Source organism: Vidua chalybeata, chromosome 1, assembly GCF_026979565.1.
Source record: "Vidua chalybeata isolate OUT-0048 chromosome 1, bVidCha1 merged haplotype, whole genome shotgun sequence".
Taxonomy (NCBI): Eukaryota; Metazoa; Chordata; class Aves; order Passeriformes; family Viduidae; genus Vidua; species Vidua chalybeata.
The window spans coordinates 31,726,696-31,742,372 of record NC_071530.1 but is presented as its reverse complement, the minus strand read 5'-3'; the positions used below and the strand labels follow the sequence as shown (position 1 = coordinate 31,742,372).

General features: G+C 40.4%; 1 protein-coding gene across 1 annotated transcript in view; it reads left to right on the top strand.

Annotated features, from left to right (window-relative positions):
- The window catches only part of RAPGEF5 (Rap guanine nucleotide exchange factor 5), a 155,711-nt gene that overhangs the window by 61,471 nt on the left and 78,563 nt on the right, over positions 1-15,677 (top strand). The window contains exon 9 of the mRNA XM_053955047.1: positions 3,028-3,153. Coding sequence (XP_053811022.1) covers positions 3,028-3,153 — 126 coding nt within the window. The remainder of the gene's footprint in view (positions 1-3,027; positions 3,154-15,677) is intronic.

Here is a 15,677-nt window from a genome sequence, read left to right as displayed (position 1 = left end):
TTGCCTCTACCCTTTTGTTTAAAAGCTTTCAATGTATTGCCTGAAAATTAAATTTGTATTGAGAAGTGAAAATGACCAGTAATTGGATACTGTCAACATTTTCCTAACCAGGTTTTAGAAGCCGTCATCAATTAATTATTTAATTGACCTGGATGTTTTCTTACAAGTGTTTAGCAGAAATATTTATAGTGGAAAATCAGCAAAAGTGAGGAAACCAGAACTAAAAGTAAAGGAATCATGTTTTTTTTTTTCTTAATTACAAAAAAAACATGTTTAGCCTTTTGTGTTTCAAGTGCATTATTTACTCCCAGAGCCAAACATATGCAATTAATTTAATAATACCTTAGCCCTCCCAAAATTTCTTTATCCTCTAGAAACCCAATTAAATAACTTTTTTTTTTCATGTTCTCTGCAACTCTTTAATTTAAGGAACTGTGACAGGAGGAGGGGACATGTTAAAATGTAGCATTTTTACTTGGTGGTTATTGTAGGTCATGGACTACCTTCTCTGGACACATGTCCTGGTTCCAGCCAGGACAGGGTTAGTTTTTCAATAGCCAGGACCCAGAGGTTATTCTATGCCACCTCATATCGTAGGTGGGGGCAGGGGAAGGGATTCTCTTCCAGGCTGGGATATTGTGGAGGAGGTATTGGTTGGGTACTGTTGTCGAGGGCTTTCCGTGTGAATCATTCCTTATTTGTACCCTATATATCATTATTATTGTTGCTGTTATTGTTTGTTTTCTTATCTCATTGCTGTTTTCAGTAAATTGTTCTTGTCTCAACCTGTGATCTTTGCCTTTCGTGCCTCCAATTCTCCTCTTCAGCTACCCAAAGGAGGTGGGGGAGGAGAAGGGTGAGGGAGCAAGTGGCACCTCATTCAGTCTCAGTGGGAGCACTAAACTGGGGAGTGCCATTCCTGAACCAGGACAGCACAACAGGAAGATGGAAAAAGTTCCTCCACAGTACTAACATCTCCGATCCAGAAAGAGCTGAAATGCTTATCATCCCGAAGTCCTAGTAGGTGATAACACTTTGAAGCTGTCCTTGGCCTATATTACACTGATGTAATACTCTGCTAGAAGTGTCCTGCAGCCATGAAATAAGCAGGCTTGATTTAGTTGATGCCCCCAAGCACTCAAAGTGTTGAAAGTGCAGACGTTAGGCCTCCCAAGTCTTAGGCTCCCTGTGCAAATTACTGGAGAAAAAGGAGAATATTAGGAAACAATTGATCTGACAATTTTTAAATGTCTAGTGTAGAGTAAAAAAAATGTCTTCCTAAATACCCCTTTTTCTCTATTGATTAAACAAGTCTGGACAACTAGTTTACTATATTCCTCCACATTTGATAAAATCAGTCTTGCTGCTGATCTGCAGGGGATAAGAGTGTGTCAGAACTGGTTTATAAACCAGTGTCTCCAATTTAGAAGATAAGAGGCACTGAACTCATGGACTATGTAAGGAATTTGAGATTAGGCAATGCAATTCCTTATTTTCTCAGTGGATTTCTGACCTTCAAACCAGTGAGTAGGCTCATGTAGGGAAGCTGGGTTCCTCAGGAGGCTGGGCTCAGGAGGAGCACAGGACATTCAAGGGACAGGCTGTATCTGAAATCCTTTACTTTATCAGAGCAGAAGTGTCTGATGCAGACTTGTGAGGAGATGTCTTCATTCTGACTGGAAGAGTGTAGGCATGTACAAATTTCTTTCGATGAGTTGGGTAAAGATGACTCTGGATTTGGTCATGGAGCCCATTTTTTTCCGTCAGCAGTCAAGAACTTATTCATAAAGTGGATTTGTTTTCTTCTTCAGCTGAAGAAGTCTTAACCCCCACTTGTTGGTTGGAGAAACCAGCAGGCTATAGGATTATTTGGGTGGGCACTCTCACGCCTTCATGTGTCATGGACAGGAATTGCTCCAGGCCAAAGGATTGGACCCTGCAGGGCTAGCAAGTCCGGCATCCCTAGTTTTTGGGCCTGACTCACAAGATGTGTTGTGAATTCTGGAGTAGGTAGTGATTAATTTAAACTCAAGATGAGCAGTAGAAAGAAAACTGTGAAGGAAGTTCACCAGAAAAATGTTTATTTGCAGATCGCCTTTGAAGTCATGTAGCCGTATCACAGCTATGCCACATGATGGGCCCTCCCAAGGCATCTGCTGCTCCCATCAGGGAACATCTGGGCTGATAAAAGCTGGTGGTATCATCGCCCCAGGTCTCAGTTATGCAGAGGCTATATCCATAACCAAATCATGGACAATGATATCAGCCACTGACTTTGCAAGGAGCAGTTTAGCCCATATCAGCTAACTTTGCAATGAGTCTCTACTGTGCCTGTGTGCAAGCACAAATCCAGCTTTTTATATGTATCTATGTGCATTTTTAGAAAACAACCATTTTGACAAAACACTATCAACATAGCTTGAATAACAGATTTAGCAAAAAAAAAAAAAAAAGTAGTTCTAACATAGCTTTTAAAGCAAATATTTCCTTCCTTAAACAAAACCTAGAGATACAGATTTGTTATTTATGGAATAAATAAATGTGGCACAACTGTCTTTTAACTCCTGAGTCTTGCATATGTGAAAAATGGTTGGAGTGGAAGCAGAGGGAGTTACAGACTGTTATTTTTAGGAGTGCCTTGTGTTGCACTTCATTCTTTTTCCAGGGCTGTTCCTGGCTAACTTTCCCATGAGTTTTTAACCTCTTGCTCTTGTTCTCTTACGTAACAGGAAACAGGCTGACAGGAACAAATAAAACACAGCATATCTGATAGTTGCACTCAGAGGAGAGGTTGATTTAGTTAGCCCTGCCTTCTTTCCTCCAGAGCAGATGCATTTGGAGATTCAGATGTGCTTCTGTTCCTCTCCAGTTGTTTCCCGGGAAGCAGTGACTTGCTCAGCAAGTGGCACCGAAGTACCGCAAATATGAAAAAACAAATGCATTTCTTTTAAGGTCGAAATTTGTGGTGGTGTCATGTCCTGGGATTGTGGATTTAAGTATCTGTTTGCTCTTTCTCCCACCCTTAAGGCAGGAGTTTTATGCAAGCTTCAGGGAAGAGATGACATCGGACGGATTGAGCTGGTCCAAAAGCTGGCGAGAGAGAACTGCCAGTTTTTCCAGGCGGATAGAAAAGCACTGGAGAAGGCAGAACAAGTAAGACATTTCTTATTTGGGTTTTTTGTTTCTTTCGGGTAGGGGAGGGAGATTTAGGTCACAAAACTGAAATAGCAAAGCTGATGGTCAGAATCCAGGGCACACATTAGTCATGGAGCTGTAGATGCTCTCCTCTGGCATTTACATTCCTCTAAAGTGCGTTCAGGTCAATAATTTTCAACACACTTAAATTATTATGTTGTCATTAACTGTTAGATGCTGTTATTAATATCTTATATTAGGATATAGCAGATGATTTCAGGATGCTTTTTACCAAATTGTTGGGTTTTATGGTGCATTTAAATAATGTATAAGGCATATGAATGCTTCAAGTACTCTAAATTATCTTAAAATTACTTTACTGGGGGCATATTTGGATGCAAGTATTGGCTGAAACTTTTCAGCATGAATTAAAAAGAATGGTCTGGATAGGGAATTCAGCAGTTTGTGTTTTTTTCTTTTAAATTGTGTTTTCAATCAAAAGTTACACTGAAGAAAGCAGCGTTCTGTTTAATGCTTCTGAAAGCACTTATTCAGATGTTAATAACTGGACTGAAAATTCACAGAAACTTGACTGCTTTGCTTATAGCACAATGTCTCCTAATTTTGTTCTCCTAGTAAAGATTTCTATTCTGATTGCATATTCATCTAAAGGTGCAGAGGATAATAACTGCAAGAAACAACAAAACACTCACCTAGTGTTCATGTCTCTTGCCATTATGTATATGCAATTTATTCCATTTTCTGCTCACTGGACAGTAGAAAAAAGACTTGTACTTTAGAAAAGAAATACTTTTCAGCTCATCTGCAAGTTCATTCCTACTGAAATAAGGCTGTACAAAGGAAAAGAGAATGATGAATTGTTTTTTCAGAGCTTCATGCTGTTCTGTTTGGCAGTGTAGAGGGTCTGGTCTGGTGTAGTTAGATGTGTAATCAGTAAGTGTGCAGAAGGGAGGAGGGCAATTAGCTAGGCTAATTACCCAAGATTAAATTGTTTCTCAGCTGACCCTCTAGCAATGGATGTCTGGCAGAATTTCTATAGATCTTTAAACTGTATCCACAAAGCACAATTAAAAGTTGAGTTGCTCAAGCAGAGAAGATTTTAAACCGGAGCAGATTTCAATTGTGTTTCAGGATTTGGAAACAAGATTACAGATCTGTGGACATAGACCAGAGGGGAGTGTTGAGACTGATACTCAAAAAATTCAGTGGATATTTTTGCTGCTACTCTGGTCATTGCAAAGGGTGCTGTGGAGTCAGCTGCAGCTCTGTAGCTGCACAGATTACAGTACAGTTCCAAAAATGGAAAGGAAAGCAGCACTCAGCTTTTCTTCTCCTTTTGAAAAGTATGGTACTTAGCAGTTGCTGCTATTTAGGAGATGAGTGACTTCAGTTTAGCAGGAGCTCAAGCAATTTGCTCATACCCATCCTGAGCAGTATAATCACAGCAATTACTGCTCTCAGACAAGGATATGCCTTTAGACCTTTAGGACATGCTTTTAGAGGTGACAGCAAAGAGAAATGTCGCCTGAGAGACTACAGAAGCCCAGGTCATTCCTCATGTGCCCTTTTTTTCTGGGTGGGGAATGTCCTACAGCTCATGCTGGCAATAATAAATCATGGTGTGCTTCTTCCCCCTGTTCTGCACTTTGCTGGTCATTGTAGGGTGGGTCCAGGCAGCCCTTGCCCAGTTACAAGAGAAACCTAAAGTCCTCATTGTGGGTGTGTCTGGTAAGCCCCCAGCTAGACTATTGACTTCATTAGGAATAGTCAACAAGAAGGCACCCTGAACATGGGCAAGGTTTGTAATAGCTTCTCAGTTTAGCTGACTCAGGTCAGCTTACTTTCAGTGGAAAAAAATGCACACGTTGCCGTGGCAGGGCAGCGGGTTGCATATGCTCAGGAAGCCGTGAGCTTCCATCCCTTCCTCTCCCTCCCTTCCTCCTGTGTGCTCTGAGAGCTGATCTGCTACACGTGCAGGTGACAGGATTTGACTGGCTGGGCAGGGTTCACTGCTCCAGGCAGATATCCCCCCTCTTCTCCAAGGAGAAAAGCAGCAGGCCGAATTGTAGTGAGTAAATTGTAGTGAATACTGCTTGGATCCAGGACTTCAGCCCTTCCCATCTCATCCTGCTGCTACAAAAGTGATGGCAGATTCATTGGCATTGGCTTACTCTCCAGTCCCTTGGGCTCACTGTAAAGGTTAGAGGAACAACATGTTCAGGGTGTGGTATCCTTATTATGTGTGACATGCCCATCTTTCTTTTTTTTTTTTTAATTTTTTAAAGCGTAGCTCATTTTACACTGCTTTCTTTATAACACAGGGTGATGGGCACTCGGTGCGGGAGTAAAATGGAGATGCTCTGTGCATTTTCCACAGGACCCTCATTTCTCAGCAAGTATCCCTGCACTAAAACTTTCACCAGCTTTCCCTCCTGGGGAGCTCAAACTGGGCTTTCTTGGATGATCTGCCTTCCTCAAAGGAATGGCATGCAGTCTGTAAATGAGAGGCCTGAACACCCTGCCAGGCTGTTCTCCCTGCCCTTGGAGAGCCTGCTATCCAGGCTGGCCTCCTGGCAGCTCAGCTCAAAGCAGAAATGCTGCTGGCTTGCAGGTCTGTGTGTTTCTGTCAGCCTGGGCCAGTGTCACTGTTAAAAGCTGAGGGCTTTATAACCTGCCTGGAAGTTAAGCTGCTCTTTCCAAGATGGCCAATGGGAAATTTTGCCTGAAGCAGAGTTCTCTAGTTTGTTCTCCTCTAGGAATATGAAAAAAACCCCAAAACCCCAACTTGAACATGAAGTTAGAATTGTGCATATGCATAATTCCTCTCTACATGTACTGTGTCCCAGGCATGTGATGGGAAATGGAGTTGTGGCTCCTCCGGTGTTATATCCACCATGTTTCTAAAGCAGGTCTCTTCAGATCAGTACAGCTTCACATGGGTTTCCAGCATTAACAGCAAATATAAATGTATTATAATTGAGCTCTGGTGATTCCTGTGCTTTTCTGTAAAGAAGAAAGGGTTCTGAGCCTAATTGAAGAATTTGGTACTGATTTAGTAGCTCAATAACTCTTTCCTGTAAAGTGAATGAGGTGTGGAGTGTGATAGCGAGTTAGACTGGTTGATTATGAGGACTGGTAAACTCTCCTGTCATTCAAATAAATATTCACCGTCTTCATCTGAGTTTGAGTACAGAAGTTAATGACTCACCTAAAGATAGATGACATTTGGATGCACAAGAGGTTTTTTGGCAGATAAAGTTCTTAAAGGTATTCTTTGAGGTGTGGTGTTGGAGGTTTGTAGTCCACAAGGAACAGGTGAAGCATGGACTGGTTTGGGTTGCTAGTTCAGAAGAGGAAATATAATTATTTTTTCTCAGAAAAAGCAGATGGTCTAGAAGAGGGAATATAAGTGACAGCTGGCTGGCTCACTGGAAGAAAGCTTGGTTTGGAACTAGTGGGTGGGAGAAGGGGTTCCTTTAGTCTGGCTGTGTTCTGGAGGGTGTAAAATTGGGGTATATATATCTTTATCTGTAAGATGATTTGCACAAAATCAGAAAGTCCATGCTGCTTTTTTTTTTTTTTTTTTTTTTTTTTTAGTTTTCTGGGATGGTATCATTTCACATTTATGGTCTGAATGAAAAAAAGAGCTTTGAATAACTCATAATTTAAAAAATTCTGTGTTCAGTTTCTGTTATGTGTGAGCTGCTAAATTGATTTTGACACTGGAAGTGACAGTGACCAGGCTAGACTGGTATATTGGAACTGGTGTTCCATGGTAGCACACAGTGCCAACTTCTCTGGTAAATATACTGTTTGAAAAGTGCTCTAACCATAACGAGTGCTTACAGACTTGTAGAGAAAAGCAAAAATGAATGGTGATTTTTTTTTCCCACTCCCTCTTCCCAATGTGTTAGAATAAGGTGCTTAATGAAGGCACTGAACTTACTGTATGTGTTAGGTTCCCTGAAACTTCAGCTTTGCTAATGAGTAGAAAATAAATAGAACTCAATAAGCTTCTAAATAGGCAGATAAGCTTCTTCTCTGTGCTTTTGCATTCCTACAATGTATTGATAAATAAATAAAATTAAATGATTGTCTAAAACACACAGAAATTATTTTAATATCAAATGTGGGGCAGCATAAAAAAACTATGCAAGCTTGCAGTTCTAATTTTATCATTACATGCAAATCATACTTATACACTTAGGGAAATATGAAACTGGATATTTGTATTTTTATGTAATTTAAATATTTCATTTCCTTAAAAATTGCTTTGACAGAAAATAGATGAAAAATCTGTATTGAAATATTCAGCTATAGAGCAAGCCTGCTTTTTGGAGAGGTTTGCTTATTATTATCATTAATTATAATATAGAAACCAAGCTGTGTGTGTAAAGCCATTTGAAGTCATTTATCATGGCTTTTTTTCCCCTCCAGCATACATTTGGGATGCATTCAAGATGTATTTGCACTAAACCATAGTTTTTGAAATTCCTTTTGGTCAACTATAACTTGAATAATGCCTTTTAATAGATATGAAAATGTGTTGTTCAGTATTTTCAGTTTATTATTTCAATGAAGTGATGCACTCATTAAGAAAATCATGTCTGTTTATAGTGTCATTGTTTAAGTAAAATTGTAAAAGGGCTTTTCACCTCAGCAAATGGGGAGAATATTCTTTAGATTATAGTATCATTTTCATAGTCAGATCAACTGAATAAAATGTTCACAAACTGACAGGAATGTTCCAAGGATGTTCTTCCAGTACTTTGCTGCATCAGGAGGAAGGGGAACATTTCCTAAATCCACCCTGTACTCCCTTTACCGACTAATGTATACATTAGTTAGAATTACCTGCTGCTTAAAAAAATATGAGTGCTACAGCTTGAGTGTATTGATTCTGTGACTTAATTCAAGATGAAAGAGATATATTATATGCGGCAGGTATGTTTTCAGAAGGACAACAGGTTCTGAAGAACAGTTCTGTTAATTTGCTGGGTACTAACTTTTGTAATCAGTGGTCTCATTAAGAAGACAGATGATTTGCTCATTGAAGCAGGTTAGTGGCTGAGCTGAAGCTGTTAAAAGGCTTACAACAGAAGATTAATGATTTAGAGCCTTGGGTTGTATAGATTCCTCATGACCGAGGAATTTCATAAGGAAATTCCAGCCATGACGAACCGGGGGTATTTTTAGGGTGCCCAGCTGGACACCTGCACGGAGACAAGAATGAACATCAGGACATGTCCAGAGCTGCAGTTTTGGTTAGCTTGACAAAGCTGTGGCATCGGGCTGATGTACTGCTGGATTGACGGTCAGTAATCAGGGCTCCAATGGAAAAATATTCTTTAAAACATTGACATCAAATGATGTCTGAATACAGTCAGTGACTGAAATTTGTGAATTAGTTTCTAAAAACATCATCACTTTTGTTGTATCTGCTCTGTTTGGGACAGATCTCTTGTGTAGCTTGTTGGTTTACTGCTTTTGACTCTTGGCAGCTGCTCTGCATCTCTTGCAGAGCTGTCGGTCAAGTGGTCATAACAACTGTAGCGCAACTTTGCAAAAACTTTCATGGTTTGAACAGCTACGAGGTGGTATAGATGTCTAAAGTCATTTAAACAGAATGGACTTGGCATGTCAGCACAGGAGTTCGCTGTTTCTCTTTATACCTCTTGGACCTGCCAGCACTAGTAGAGAGAGCTCTACCAGGGTAAGATGATAGTTTGCAATTTTGATTTAGTCTTCAAGTACAAGCCAAGAAAAAATGAATCTATCAATGAGATTGTCAGAATATACCTCCTTGTTGAGTAAGAATAAGTAATTAAGAGTTAGGTACATGTTTGCTGTGGAGGTAACTTGAAGTTCAACTCTCTGGTCTGAATCAGGGGAAACAGGGAGTGGAATCTAGTTCTGTCATGTTCTGGAGAGAATGTCCCATTCCAGATGCTCGATTTTTCATCTGCTGGAATGAATGCATAGCCCCAGGTGATCACCTGTTTTTCATAAGCCAACCTCTTTATCTTCTGAGAAGAAAAGGTTTCTGCAGGTCCTAGGCTTTTTTTTTTTTTCTCTTTTTTTTTTATAATTTGTTTTTTCCTTTTTTCCCCTTTTTTCCTTTTTTTTTTTTCCTTTATTTTTTTCCCAGTATGGGACAGGCATAGGTATCTTTTTGAAATGGAAAAAGTTTGCCAGAGATAAGGATCCTCCTGTTCAGATGTAGGACTGGGATCATCTGCATACTTGTTTCAGTCTTTTGCAGCACTTTAAAAGTAATGATAGAATTATTTTTATTTACTACATACTTTTAAGAGGACTTCCTCTTCCTTTTTTTTGAGTCTATTTAATGTGGCCAAAGTTTTGGAGGACAACATCCTCATGCCAGGAGTGCAAAAGAGTGGTGAAATTATGTCATCCTTCTCCTTATAAAAAAAAGCACTCAAGTCATGCTTGTGCTCCCATGATATATTGTGAACATAGTATAGAAACACATTGAATAGAAACCTCAGTATTTTCCTTTAAGTCAAGTTACATATTCCCACAATACTTTCTTTCCTCCAGATGCTCATCCTAGTGTTTAAAAGAAAAGCAAGCCTAATTTTCTCCTCTTTGATTTATTCTGTAACATTATGCTACTTTGTATAGGAGGAAATTCCACATATACATTTTGCATGCTGGGCTTTAGAGTGGAATGGTGACTCATTCTTCTGTGGGACAATGACTTAGGTCCTGTGCTGAAAGGGGTAAAAAGGGCACATGGTATTTAGCAGACTAAAACCTGGGAGACAGAATTTTTATTTTTGACTCCGTTGGTTATTTAATAAATAACCTTCTTCAAATCTCATCACTTTTCTGCACCTTTGTTTACCCAGGTATAAAATGAGGTCTTAAACATGTGGGACCTTGAAGGGTGCCATAAACCTTGCAGTGGTTAATGAATGTTGAGGAATTGCTTTGGGATCCTTGAGACTTGGTTCAGGAATCTCAAGGAAGCTGGAAGTGGGTTGAAATGTTGATGGCCAGGAGGAACTTTTTAAAAAAATCCTGAGCATAGCTGAGGCGAGACCAAACATTTGCAGTCCCTACACAGCCTCTGGGTCCTCAGGCATTGCTTCAGGGGCTGTGCTGCCCCAAACGCTTGTCCCCAGCCCTGGGCTGGCCCAGGTAGTGCTGCTTTTTGAAATGACAGAGGGAATAAAGAAGCTGAAAAATACAAAGAATACACCTTCCTTGTGGGGTTATTTTCCAATTGGATTGGTTCCCAGGGTAAGAATGAGATATGGTGTCAGGGATGACCTGTGCTGGCAAGAGCTACTTTGCTGCTCCTAGTGAAACACAGCCATCCTCCTAAATCCCCCAAAGCTTGTGACTTGCCTAATCCAGAAACTGGACTGGATCAAATTAAATGTCCTAGCAATTTGCAGTATTTAAATCTAAATCCTGTGTTTCACCAAGTGGCTTCATGAAGGCAGACACGCACACAGAAGGGGGTGAATGATGAATGGGGGTCAACATCCAGGAGCAGGTAGAAGACAGGAGTGTTCTTTCTCATGGGCAGCAGGACTACACAGTTCTGATGGTATTAAGACTGAAAGCATGGCTCCTTGGTCCTGTTTTTACTCCATTTACTCACATGAAGAAGTAGAGAAACTCTCTGAGACCTGCAATCTGCAGGTTGTCACTGTCCCCTGCTTCTGTGTTTCTCTCCAGATTTTGAAACACTAGCCTGCTTATGTTTCTAGACTGTCCAAAGGCTTAATTAATCTTAACACAGAATTAATCTTATCATATTCTCCCTTTGGAGAAGTAGAAATACCAGTTTATTAGTTCAAAGCATCTGTTCTTTTGTTTTCTGACATTAAATTGTCCCTCTATCCATGTGATAAATACATTTGATGACATTCTGAATGTTCTTTTCTCCATTTTCCTGATTTATGACATCAATAAATTCCCAGTTATGCTGATAATACAGTGGATGTATCCTGCCATCTACTTCTGTACAGTTACTACTACCCTTTTTCTTTTCTGGGAACTCCGAATAACAAAGGTGTCTGGATCTCTCTGTTAAGTTAGGGAATTCATTACCTAAATTCAAGAAGATAAAAAGAAAAGTTGATAATGCTTTGAATATGTACCATGCAAATTTAGGTCAGAAATTTTAAGCAGTTTCTGAATTTCAGGAATAGTAATTTTGTCTTTCACTTTTCAGTGGTGCAGAACTTTTAAGTAATTCATGGTTTTACACCAGACTTTTCTGTTGGAATTGAAACTAATCAAGGACATTTCATTTTGGCTCATAGTCTAGACCTGGCTGAAAAGAACTACTACCCAAGATAACTGGAAAACTTTTTGATAAGCTAGAAACTAATGGCTGTCTACCACAGCTTCCTCTTTGGAAGTTGTCTGAGATTCTGTAGTCTGCCCAGAGATCACAGTCATGTAAAAAGGATTCAGTGCTTTAGGTATCCATTTTTTCTCTTTCTTTTTCCTCCTATCCTCCTGAATAACTTCAGGAAGGACGTTCCCTTTCACTGTAGTGAAGATTTGGGCCAGTAACACAGAAGATACCTGTCGAGTGTCATTAAACAAGTGAACACATTTCTGCATGTCAAACATTGCTTTGTTTCAAATAGAAACTACATTGGAGCAAATTCTGTAGTAAGATCTGGAGTCTGTGCCAAAGTCAGCGTGATTCCAGTGGCAGGATGCTCTGGAGTCGATGAGGCCTGAGTCAGGACCTCACTGGAATAAATGCTGACAGCATTTGTTGGCATCTGTTCTGCAGGCATGCTCTGGAGACCACCTGGAGAATGCCAGTGTGCAGACCGCCTTTCCCCTATAGATAAATATATATATACCCCTACGTTCAGCTGCCTCTGCTGGACCAAAGTTAAGCTATCTGCTCTGAGGACTTTTTGGAAAAGTGGCAGCTGTAAAGTGGCTGTCTCTGCCTTGTTTGTTGAAACCACATACACAGCAGGAATGTAAGGACACTTTGACCTTGTATTTTTTGCAGGCTCCATTTTCCCCCCCAGTATTTATTTATTTTAATCATGAAACCTCCCTAAAATCTCCCCCAAAACCTGTCCTTTTGCTATGGCCATTCCATCACTCACTGTGCCTCCATTTTAAAGTTTAATTCAGCCCCTGCTGATGTTAATAGATATTTTTTGGTGAGAGCAGTATATAGCCTGTAGAGTCTAAAGCTTTTGTCACACTGTAGCCATGGAAGGTAGTGGCATTTTGCAAGATGTGCTTGACACATGGCCACCTGTGGAGAACGCTGATTTGGTAGCAGTTAATACACCACTTGCATCCATTTTTCTTGGTTCTGTGTGGCAGTCAAAGAGCAAAGGAATGAAAACCTAGGCGATTAGTGGTATTTTTGCTGACTATCTTCCTCTAAATCAAAGCAGGTATTCCCCTCTCCTTCCTCGATTAGTGTTCCTACCGCTGTGTGCAGCACCTCCTGTATTCTAATTCACAGCACATGAAAATGAGGTCTCAAGTGCATATGCACCGATTTCATTTTAACTACCCAGTGAAAAGTTTTAATTAGGTGTTTCATGTGGAAACATGAAACAGGGTTTGAAATTAGCAATGACCTTGCGGCCTTCCTTGAATATATTTTCTGATAGCGTGTGGCAGGCAGTTCCCAGCTCTTTTTGTCACTGCCTGGAACACGAGCATCCGAGCGGGGAAGGCTCTGACATGTGGGAGCGGCAGCAGTTGCTGGTTGCAGGAAAAAGTACTTTAGCCTCTTTTGATGACTGGGAAAATAATAGGATGACCTAACTCAGGAAGAGCATGAATAGTGGCTGGTAATTCCTTTAACAGCTTGCTGAAGATCAAATCTTAGATGGATTTCCAGGCTCTGAAAAGGGTAAGCCCTGAACAGGGGGTGATGCTGAGCTACACAGCCCTGTTTGATCAAGGGAAGGGCCTACAGCTCACATGCCTTTGTTAGCTGCTGTGCATCAGCTCTGTCCCCTGCCAGCCTGACTGATGCTGCTTCCTCACTTGGAGTGGCTGGACTGAGAGCACCATCCCTCATTTAATCTCTGTTTTCCCTGGGAGGTGAGGGGAGTAGACCTGTGTGTTGTATCAGGAGCAGCATTCCTACTTAGTCTGGTGCTGGGAGGAACAAAGACAAGCTTTGCTCCTTTTGGCAGAGTAGAAGACAAGCATAGAATGCAAATGTGCATCACCTTTTTGGTTTGGTTGCAGTATCACAGTGTCTCTCCTGTTTTTAGAGGTACTAATATTTGTTCAATGAATACAGCATCAGTTTAGGCCTTTTTACAAAATACTTTTATCTTGCAAATAGGGGATTATTCACCACCACAGGAATGTTTAAAACACATCTGTGGATACAAATACAACTGTTAAAACGATTTACTGTTTGCAATATATGCTGTTTGGCCATATTTAGCAAGTTAATAGAGATTGGATGTGGTCAGGGTCAGAGAAGACACTAATCAGAGCCATCTAAAGTGGCCACAATTTCAGTTCTCATACGCAAAGCCTGGTTGTTCAGGCTTTGAGCTAAAAAACACATAGATTCAGGCCTGGGCTTCCTTGTGTGAATGGCAAATAGCTGGAAATGTACTGACACTCTGGCTGTGTTTCCTCAGGTGAGAAACCAGAATCTTTTTAGTGGAATCCACGCATTAATTCAGTCTGTCTAAATAATCTCTCAGTCTCTACACAGTAACTGTACTGAGCTAATCATTGGGCCATATTGATTTCTTTTTGGATTCTTAGATTTTGATGAACTTATGAAAAGGAAGCATGTGGCTTCTAAGCAGAGCTCTGTCTGCAGTGAGTTCTTTACTCCAATTTCCCAAAGAGACAGAAGTAAATTAAGCTAGGTTGGATTTTCCTACCTGCTTTATCATTGGCATTGCAAGACTTTCCCAATAAATTTTGAGCAGTGCCCAGTGCTGCACTGGGAAGTTATCAAATCCTGCACATTGCAGATGATGGCTTCCTGCATCTGAGCTCTTTCTCAGGATTTCACCAAGGATGTGGCAGAATTCTTCTCCACCAAGGAATTTGCAGTGTTTATGGTCCCCCGATTCTCCTTCTGTAGAGACACCTTCCTAAGTGTGCATGTACTGTACATATTTACTCATTAAGCAAACTGCATAACTTGCTAAAAGCAAAGACAATCTCCTACAAAGTCTACTTATGGAACCCCTTTTCACACTGTAGAATTAACTAGTCATTTAAACACATGGTTTCAGTTGTTAATGTAAAGAAGATGCCTTCTCCTGGTGACCCATCTGTTCTGACAGTCCTCTCCTTCTCTTCCTCTTTTCAAATTGCACTGGGTTTTTGTCTAGCAGATTCTGAAAAGTTGCAACTTCCTTCTCAGTTCTTCAGATTAAAACCTGAATCTTGGTCATCAGAAGGGGTGTTTGAGTAGTTAGGGTGCACTGGGTGGCTGAGAGATACTATAAATAGGTTGAAACAGATACCTTTTTTAAGTCTGAACACCTGAACCACCTGAAACTTGCTTGTGGTGGCAGATTTTTAATGTAGGACACTCAAATCAGGTACTTTTTTAAAAATGACCCCTATAAATTCTTTTTTTTTTTTCAGTGCGTGAGCCATAGCTTTAATTTCCAAGGACCCCTAAAAATGTGCCTCTCTTACTTCGTTTTAGACACTTCTTTGTAGGAATGTATGCAGGAACTGGGGGAACATGTTCCAATTTTCCAGCAGAGCTGTGGGTATGTGTGCTGGTTTGTGTGGGATCCGCAGCCATGCGTAGAGCAGAGCTGCTCTGCTCTTGCACTGGGTGCCCGTATGCTCCCTGTAACTCGTCTGTTCTCACTCTCCCACCCCCAGCTGTCACACAGACACACACATATGTATATGTGCAGTTATGACTGTCTCTTCCCTGGAGCAAAACTTAGTGTTGTACCCAGTAGGCAAAAAGGCTACAGTTTCACCACACCACTTTCCTTTGCAGCTGCTGTAGCAGTGCTCTCCCGTTCTGTCTAATATTTTTACTGGTTAATCGATTGACACATACTGTTTTCATTGCAGTGACATGTAAATAGTAAATATTTACATTAGACAAAAGCTATACAGTAAATCATGCAATTACTGTTGTTTTAAAATGCTATTCGTTTTTAATCTGTGTGATGTTCAATATGTATTAAGGATGCTCTAAGAATAAAACCAGTAAAGCAAATAGCAATTCACTCATTTTAGTATGGTAGAAATTCATGTCTTACCTGCTGTAAGGAGAAACAAAAATTCAGCATTCCAGCAGAAGTATCAAAAAGCTGTAAAAGTTGCTTGACCATTATCTTGTCAGAATTAGCTCTCAAATAATAGGCATATGCAATCCTCCTTGTAATTCATTAATGCTGCAGTTTCCAGTGTTCCAATGCTCTTGTATGTGGAAAAGATCTGTGTCAAATAGTTGGATGCCCAGCCTGCTTGAAAAAAATCCTATTGATTAAGGTCTAATAATACACCCCATCCAGAGATTCTTCATTTGGGCAATT